The 9,780-nt window shown below is 33.5% G+C and overlaps 1 protein-coding gene across 1 annotated transcript in view; it reads right to left on the bottom strand.

Moving 5' to 3' along the window:
- Window positions 338–9,780, bottom strand: part of LOC109819677 (heat shock 70 kDa protein 16-like) — a 12,094-nt gene continuing 2,651 nt past the window's right edge. The window contains 7 exon segments of the mRNA XM_020385491.1: window positions 338–658; window positions 1,007–1,137; window positions 1,223–1,351; window positions 3,181–3,327; window positions 3,409–3,609; window positions 8,227–8,340; window positions 8,443–8,538. Coding sequence (XP_020241080.1) covers window positions 559–658; window positions 1,007–1,137; window positions 1,223–1,351; window positions 3,181–3,327; window positions 3,409–3,609; window positions 8,227–8,340; window positions 8,443–8,538 — 918 coding nt within the window. The 3' untranslated portion in view covers window positions 338–558.

Raw genomic sequence — 9,780 nt, 5'->3', positions numbered from 1 at the left:
GTAGACAATTCTCTCTGACAGATCATACGTCTCAACATTTCGACCTCTTTTCTCATACGTTCATGACTTAGCTCTCCCTATTAAAGCACGTACGCGTACCATAATCTCTATATCACTTTTTTTTTATTTTTTGGGGTGGCTGGGTAGGGTTTTGCGCGAGGGTCTCGATATCACTTTTTCTTTTTCTTTCTTTTTTTTCCTTTTTTTTTGGGTCTCCTTTTGATTTTGGAGTGGCTAGTAATTTGTATTCATTGCTTGCTTCAACTCCAAAAAGTAAATTTGAGGAGATGTCATATATATACCCACAAGGTAGAAACATTTCATAATAAGGAATATATATACTATCAAAATTTACTTTCCAATATAGTTATTTCAGAAATCCCTCAATCGGGTATAAGGAGCAAAAAATAAAGCCTCTATCCGGAGAGCTAACAAAACAATACGACATGAACAAAGCTTAATTAAGAGTGGCCTGGTATACAATCATAAAACATGAATGTAAAACAAAAACAAAAAAAAAGTGTTCCTATGGCAAACATAACCAAAGATGAACCATGGTTAGTCTTTACGTGTATGATCCTGCGTGTTTTGGTCCGACCCTCTAGTATCCTCTGGCCTTGATGGAGATCCCTTGGGCTTCATTATGTGTCTACATGTTCTGAAACATGCAAAGAATCGAAGTTGATAAGCAGAATAAAAGAAAGGCAAAATGGGAGAGGAAAGAGGTAACACAAGTTTTCAATTGACATAAGGGTGCAACTGTCCAAAAACATATGTCAAGCACAAGAAAACATACTCTGATTATCCTCAGATATGCTAGTGTAGAGGAAAAGAAACGTTCATGGTGGTTTCCTCCAACCCAACAAAAAAAAAAAAGAAGGGACCGAAGCTCACAGTATTTTCATTAAATTTACCATTAAAAGGTCTATACGAACTATAATGTGCACAAATGCGAAAAAAAAAGTAACTTAAGATAGATAGCTGATATATCAAGAAGGAAACGCACGCATCTAAAGCTTCTGCCTTTCTCCTTATCTCATGGGACCATAGAACCGGATCAGTGCTCTTGGGGAGTGAATCCTGTTGCTGAGACTTTTCCCTTAGCCACTGCTCGGCTTTGTTGCATTCGTTGATGACCTGCAAACCAAAGACAAAGAGTCTGGGTGCTGCGGTCGAACATAAAAATACTGAGCTGAGACCTATAAGGAACTGTGGAACTTACAGAATCTCGTTCATATGTGGCTAAAGATTTTACAGCCATCCTGTAATCTATTATACACTTCAAAAGCTCCCTTGTTGCTTGAACTCTAGCTTCTTCATCTCTATATCGATTTTCAATAGGATCTACAATCTATCGGTAAACAACAGTAGCCAACTTATTACAGGATGCATAAAACTAATGAGAAAAAAGAATACCAATGTGCAGCTATAAAACAAGGGCAACGGAAACAGAGAAATTCAAAGCAAAACCTTACATATAGAATAAAGTAGGAAAAATAAGAACATGTTATAGAAATAATGTCATTGCAATAGACCAGGGGCAAAGAAATCAAAGCTATAGAAGCACCAAGGGTAAGCATTTCAGCACAACGGACCTAACCATCATAAAGCTTAGCAAATATGGGCTCCAAAATGCAATGGGATCCCCCGACAACTCTTGGTGAAGTAGATTGATTAGAATGTTCTGCGGAAACTTACAGACATAGCACAATCTAGGGGACCGCAAGAAATAGCTCGTGCTCTACTCAATGCTATGCAAGATTCAACTCAAAAAAAATCTAATCAATGCCAAATACCATTGAGAAATTCCATCTTAAAAATACTTAATAGCCCATAACCAAACTCTGGTGTGATAAACAATTTTTTTCCCGCACCAATGCCATTATTGAACATTAATTGGAAACTTCACATAATGGAATTTTCGCATGTGATAGGCCCAGATAATCAAACAAGGCTCAACAACTCAATGGACAATATTCATATTAGTTGTCAAAAAGAACTGGGCCATCTATGTGTTTAATTACAATCACATATTCACAATGGCCTATCAAATGCATGTCTAGGTCATTTCTCGCTAATTTTAGCTAATAAGGATATTGCCAAACAAATTATCTCCGTCTGACAAATTCACTTATCTGTACGTCCTAAGATTCTATCTCAGAACAATCTAAGCTCCACATTTTCTCCTGATAATTTTGATGGTTATAACACATTTTTAGCATGGTATAATCAAATTAACAAAATGCAGCAGAAAGACCAAGTGAGTAACTCACGTTCTATCCTTGAGATTCGAGACCCTTTCACTTAATCATTAAGATTATCTAGATGGACCCTGCACAGAGTGATATTGGATTTGACAATACTTACAAGAAGGGGTGCTATGGATCAGGTTAGAATTGTTACATACTGTATCCCTACTCAAACTACACAAGATTTAAGGATATCCGAATTCTGTCGCCGAATAATCAGATGGAGATGATGATATTGGATTTGACTATACTTAAAAACTTAAAAGTAGGGGTGGCTGTTGATGAGGTTAGAATTGTTACATACTGTATCCATACTCAAACTACATATGGTTCAAGAATATCCAAATTCTGCATGATTTCATCGAAATTGGATCGAGTTTAGAATACTTATTGGATGATTGTATATAGTTTTAGAAGTCAAAAATACAACAAAAAAAAACTTATATCTTAAAATCTACTTGAACCTCCGCATCCCATAATCAGGTTTTGAGTATATCCAATCTAAAATCAGTAACTTTTCATAAAGGAGTTATTAATTTAAACCTTAGCTTAATGTTAGTGGAACTTAGAATTACTATCCAATCCTAAAATTTGGGTTGCTATCAGGTCAAATTAATGGGTTACAGGCCTTCTTTGTCAATCCTACTTAGAAGGGAACATGATGCTTAAAAATTTTGAAAAGAATAGTGATTAAGATAGATGACTACAACTTTAGATTAACTGTTGAAAAAGTATAGAAACTTGACTGCATAATCATGATTGGCTGCTAATCAGGTCTCTGAACACATGAATAGCGAGATGAGTAAGATGACAAAACTTTATATCTTAAAAGATCACTGCTACATTTAATGATTACGGAAAAAAGAAAAACAGTAAATAGGAGCAGAACTAAGAAATTGACTGAGCCAATGAAAAATGAAGGATCATTCACCTTTTTTAAATCTTCAAGCTTGCTAGCATAGACCTTTTCAGTTTCATCATCCCCATCCTCATAGAGCCAATCTTCTGTTTGTTGCAAACTAGTGGAGATGCCTTCCCTTTCAGATTCAGATGCAAAGCTGCGGTACTTCTCAAAAAGCTGCAACAATAGTATCATTTTTTTAAGAATCATCTCAAAAGAAAAGAAAAGCATAAAGAGATGACTGAATTTGAAAATTACCTTGTTGCGGACCTCATATACATAAGCTTCCAATTGATTCTTTCTGTCTTTCGTTTGCTCCATAAGATTGTCTTGATCAGCTAGCTGCTGTTCTTGCTCTTGGGCATGTAATAGTTCGGCTTTTGACATTCCACCATATATAGTCTCATTAACAAGTATTTCATGCCTTCTAGAGGATCTGCTAGTTCTTGCCCTATCATCCTGCAAATGATAATTAATATATATGAATGTTGCTACATTTACATATTTGCTAAACATTTTAATGTAGTAGTATGCTTATCAGTTTTAATGCAGAAAACATATTACAGAGATCTTCATTTTCCTGGACCTCATAGTAAACAGGAATTTTGATTTATAGGACTCCTGCAGCTTTTACATATTTGTGCTAGCGGAAAAAATGTTGCTGGTCGTCAATAAGAAAAGTAACACTACAAAACTTCAAATGATTGCAAACGGTAAGCCACACTTTAATTCATAAAAGTGTATGTATATTCCAAATATAAATATTACATGACAAAAGTTAATACTATGCAGTACGCGCATTTGCTTCCAATGAGGAGAAAAAGCATTGTACTAATTGCTTGTCCATAAAGCAAAACAAATTCAAAAACCGTTCAATAAAGTTATGTACTAGAACTCCCCAAAACAATTAAAATTTGCAAATGCTCCACTCTTCACGAACTGATAAAGGTAAGGCAATGCCAACATCTAACTAAGACTTCTTGTTATTGTCAGGTTCAACATCATCATCATCATCTAAGTAAAAGGTAAACAACTTGTTCAATAGTTTTTTTGGAAGAAAACTGCAAACATCAAGAAATATTCAAATAAGTACAACCTTATGAAAAATCAAATGTTTCAATAATTTCATCTTACTTGCTAAAGGGAGCTCAGACCACAATACAATCTGTTGGCTCATTTCTAGTATTTATTACTTTATATTACTTAATGATTATGAGAATACCAGTAGTATGTCTAATAATCTCAATGATCTCTAATTTAGATCTGGTTAGGAAACACTTCTATCCCTAAGGCACATCAGGACAAATAGCAAATGGTATGATATTACCAAATCTCATCGAAAAAGACTGTTTTCTGAGTATATCCAATGGTTCATATTTTGGTTGCATGAAATTGCAGATCAATGTAGATCTGTAGTTCATGGAATTAGCATTGGAAGGGCAAATCCAGCTATTTTGCTTGTTCCATTATATTTGGGATCTTAATTTGTGAGTTCAGTGTATTGTTGTTTGGTCAGATATATTTCAAATTCATGAATTACACTTTATGTGACCTTTTTAGGTATAAATGTAGTTTGGCTTACCTTCAAATGCAAAAGGTGAACTTACCACCTCTCCAACTCTAGGAATAAAATCCACTCATTTTGTTAAAGAATAGAGTGAAATCCAACTCACTTTCTGAATAAAAAAATGACAAACTCTAATACACCATGTAGGAAATCCACAATCCATACCAAAATCTTCGTTAAGATCAATTTCAAGAATTGAAATTTATGAAATTCCAAATGATGATTGGCGACCAAGTAAAGGTCAATCCTACCCTCAAGGAAAAGCTTCAGCACTGTGAAACTTCGCAACTCTATAAACTAATGCTACTTGTGAAGAAATGGTTGAACTTATACTATATGACACATCAAAGCGACGTTACAGGAACGAAAAAATAAGAAACAGTCAAAACAACCAATGTTTTAAACAGCTAGCGCCTAGCCCACCTAGGGGCCCACCTAGGCCTAGGTAGTACCTAGGTTGTCCACCTAGGTCTTGGAAGTACCTAGGGGAGCATGGACCGCTTACGCATAATGCACCGCTAAGATCTTGGTCATGATTTTCTCCTTTGTAGCCTCCACATCCTCCAACCTCAAAACTCTTCTGGCCTCCATTACTAACAATTAACAAGTCTTCACCTCCTCCATCTTTCAAAAAACCTCCACCACCAGTATAGGTGTTAGTCCGGTTCTAGCGGTGCCCAGTGCTTTTTATAATATTAGCATTTATTATCAATTATTGTAGCTAAAAATATATAGGAAAACCATCTAGGCTCTGCTGCTTTAGGCACCATGTTTCTTACCTAGGTCGCCTAGCGCTTTCTATAACATTAAAAATGACAATAACTATTATATAGTTTCTTATATGTATACCCCTTACTTATCATATTTTCAAATTTATCCTCTAAATCTGATTATTTGTCGATCCCCCCCCCCCTAAAAAGGAAAAAAAGGAAAAAAGCTTTTTCTATGATTATATAATCATTTTTACTATTCATGATACTAATTCATGGATTATGTATTATGATTTTGTCAATACAACTATGAGATTGAATTAGGTATTGGATTTTAGGAAATTTTTTATTTAGTAAGATTTTTACGTAGATTTTCATTTTTTTATTTTCTTTATTTAGATAACTTGAAATTTAATTTTGAATGAGGAGCAAAAAAAAAGATTGGTGTGATAAGATACAAAGTCTTACTTTTTTGGCTAAATTTTAAATGAAAATTTAAGCATAAACCTAAAAAATGAAAGGAAAAAAGAACAAGATGAGGGTATTTTCATTAAACTAAAAATAAAATGAACTATTAACTAAAGAAGGGAGTCAAACTGATTCAATCATCTAAATTTAGGGAGGTTTAATGATCTAACTAATAAATACAGTAGGCTTTTCTAATTCTTGTGGTTACTTTAGGGATTTTTCTGAAAGTTACTCTTAAAAAATAAAAGAAAAGAAGGAATTTTTCAATGAGGAAAGTTGAAGTTCATAAGCCATAAAATGAAAGATAAAGCACAAGCAACTGTTTTCTGTTTTCCCACGCCTGCCATCATACAGCGGCAGAAGTTATGAGGTATGCACTGAGACAGGAAGACTATGAATGCACGTTTAACAACTATGGAAAAAAGACCAATAATATTCAATTTGCATCAATCAAGGAATTCTACGCAATCGATAATTGTCATAAAGCCTAGAAGTCAGTCCATGTAACTAACTCGAATGATTGATATACAAGCATGAAAACCTATATGTTTGATATCTCCATGAATCTAGGATGTTTTTCCTTATCTTGTATCAGTTAGTCTATGCAAAGGACTGACAACATTCGAGACTATAAAGGATTATGCACAAAAGAGTTACATAAAATATTAGGCAGTTTTAAGGTCATCCAGAGAAGCAGACCAACAAATTCTCCCTACACTAGGAACAAGGTTCTAGTCAAAGACGAAGTTGCCAAATTTGTTCTCTGGAATTAAACTTATCTCTGAGGCAAATATTTGCAAACAATGGCAGAAAAAGCTTTCATATACGGTGTCCTAAGAAAGCAATGACAAATATAAAAGAACCTAAGCTAGTGTTGTGCTCTGATGTTAAATCCTTTTACCGCATGTCCCAAGTTAAGATAAAGAAGGAGGGTTGTGTTAGGTAGCTTTCGATGTAAAACTTGGGTCTACATGATATAAACCCTAAAAAATAGATAAAATGCACCAATTTCATAGCTGGATACACTTTATGACTTTAATAGAAGATACCTTTTCAAAACTCTAAAACTTGTAATGGACCCTAATATTTATGTGCAATGAAACTTACATTGGCATGTAAAAGAAAAACATAGGGTATGTAAAAGCTTGAGGGAAAAAAGATTATTTATGTTTTAAAATTAAATTATTCCAGAATAAAGAAACAACATCGTGCAATTTCTTTTTTCTAAGGAATCAGAAATGTAAAGTTTTCGCCTTTTCCTCACTCCATCTCCCTCTAGAATCTACTCTCTCTCTACTTTTTTTTGCAATACTAACTCCATAAATATTCTTAAATATTTTGTTTCAAACGAATATTTAAACACATCTCTCTATCTTTACTCCATGTATATACGTGTGCATTACATAATGATTTTAGTGTTTTACTGTAAACATATCAATGAAAAATGGCATTAGCAAAAATTATTAAAGGTGGATATACTGAAACATGTTCATTCTTCATTAGAAATTTCAAACAAGATAATCAAATATATACATGATTATATATATTTTTTAGTACATTAACCTTTTACAAATCAAAATTATGATGAAAGAAGAGGTCACAGCAGGTAGAAGTTGCACCTGTATCCTGTATGATCCACATGCAAATATTATAAATTCGTAGGACCATCCACATCCAGATGCACTTAAGGATCAAAACCCAGTAACTGGATTTGCTTCAATTTACTGATTATCTATCCAATATTCCGTCTTATATATGACAATTCCTATGAAGTATCAAGTAGAAATTGATAACAGTTCTTACTCTAGAGTGTCACTTTGTTTTTTTTTTTTTCTATGTTAGATTTATCTAAACATAAAATAACATTTTTTCCGTCAATGACCTAAATAACACTATAAACATTAATTTTTTAAGAAAGAAGAGGATTATTTAGATTGAATGAGGGTGTTAAACTTTAAGAAATTTCATGACATGCAGTAACCAAATTAGGATCCTTAAGGATCTCTGCCTCGAGCCAATAAGGAACATAATTTATTGAACAGAATTTATTTCTTATGATTCACGTCCTACAAAGAATCTATTATATAGCAGGATCCAAATATAAATATAAATAAATAAATATCTCGATCGTGATCCATCTAAAAGACCCTGTTGCACTTTGATAAAGTTTAAAAGTTTTGATTTTTTAAACCTTTTTTCGATAGAGTGCAAATGCAGTTGTCATACTTTAGTAAATGGTAAAAGAACTTAAAATAATTTATTTGAAAGAAGATTATTAGTATGACAATGTAGTATAAATACATTTAGGTAAATCGATGACCACCAACTTACAGATGCAGAATGTAGAATATCTGATTGGATGTTTGAAGCTGAATCATGATCAATGTCCATGTATGTATGATTTGCATCCCTTGGAACTGAATCATTTATTTCATCTTCAATCAACTGAAGCAATGAGATTAATGTAATTCAAGTTACAAAGAGGTAAAATATGTCCCATATATGTGTTCAAATATGCCAATAGCAACCATATTTTTCCATACTTACTGATGCTGATTCGACAGCAACAATTCCATGAAGATTTAACCGAACTTTAACTTTGACCTTATGCTTTTCACTTTGAGAAACTTCAAAAGGACCAACCTGCAAAAACAATAAAATCCATTCCATAACCATCTAAACCGAAACATAAAGACACGCAGGATAAAGTGAAACAATTGGTTGTGAACACACTAGCGATATTACAACAATCATAACAACCTCATTTAACAAATGATGCTAGAAATATGCAACCTGCTGCTGCTCAAGGATAAAGATTAGAGTGCCATTACTATATTTCTGTATTTTAACACAGTTTAGCCATTCTATTTTGATCATAATCAAACAAAATAAAATTGGAAAGATAACAGTATGCATAATATAGTAAAGAACCTGCATAAAGAAGAACTTTCATTAACTGGAGATCAACTGCATTGTGGGTTGTCCCTATTCAGGTTGAGTAAGGAGGAAAAAGAAATATGAGAAAGAAAATTGAACAAAAAATGATAGCTACAGTCCATGAAATATAGCACTTCATTTATACAAAAGGAAACAAATAAATGCAAATAGCTATGGACCCTAAAATTTTATAATCAAACATAATCTGGCCAGTCCAAGGAATAGTTGCTTCTCTACGGAAGGAAATAAGTATATGCCAGTAGTTAAAAATTTTAAATGCCAAACACAACTACTGTGCACTAATGTATGCAAACCAACAAAACTGACGCCAGCAAAGACTATCAGTGGTCATAAAGAGAATAGTGGTACACCTCACAATTACATTTTAAACAGAAGAACAGCCAGAATTTTTATCAGTTTACCGATTTACAAGAGATCTGCAAGCTGGCAAACTAATATCAGGTTTTTTATCCATAGTATTGCAGAATACATAAACTTGAAAACTACAGTATATACATTGTAAAGCAGCTGCAAAGCGCAAACAAATTAACCATGCATACATGGTTTCTATTCATTTACCTGTCAGAACATTATACAGAAATACCTTATTGACTCCTCATGTATATTTCTTTACTGACAAATTAATGGTTATAAAACTGCATTCCAGTTGCAAGAACCAATGCATGCAACTATGCTGCAGAACATTCTGGCTTTATCAAAACAAAAACTCATGTTAATTGAGATTGTGAAGGGTAAGATAATAATGCCTTTAAAAAGTGCTAAGAATCAAAGTAACTTGGGAACTTCAAATGAGAAATAGCAAAAACTCATCACCACACGAGGAAACACAAAATGCATGGTTCAAACTCTCGAACATGTACACAGAGCTTCAAGATACCAATAGGGGAGATAGACAAAAGAAGGCGATCATGTACATGACACATGACC

This window comes from Asparagus officinalis, chromosome 8 (genome assembly GCF_001876935.1).
Source record: "Asparagus officinalis chromosome 8, Aspof.V1, whole genome shotgun sequence".
Classification (NCBI taxonomy): domain Eukaryota; kingdom Viridiplantae; phylum Streptophyta; class Magnoliopsida; order Asparagales; family Asparagaceae; genus Asparagus; species Asparagus officinalis.
Note: the sequence above shows the minus strand (reverse complement) of the source record. Positions and strands in the feature narration are given on the sequence as shown.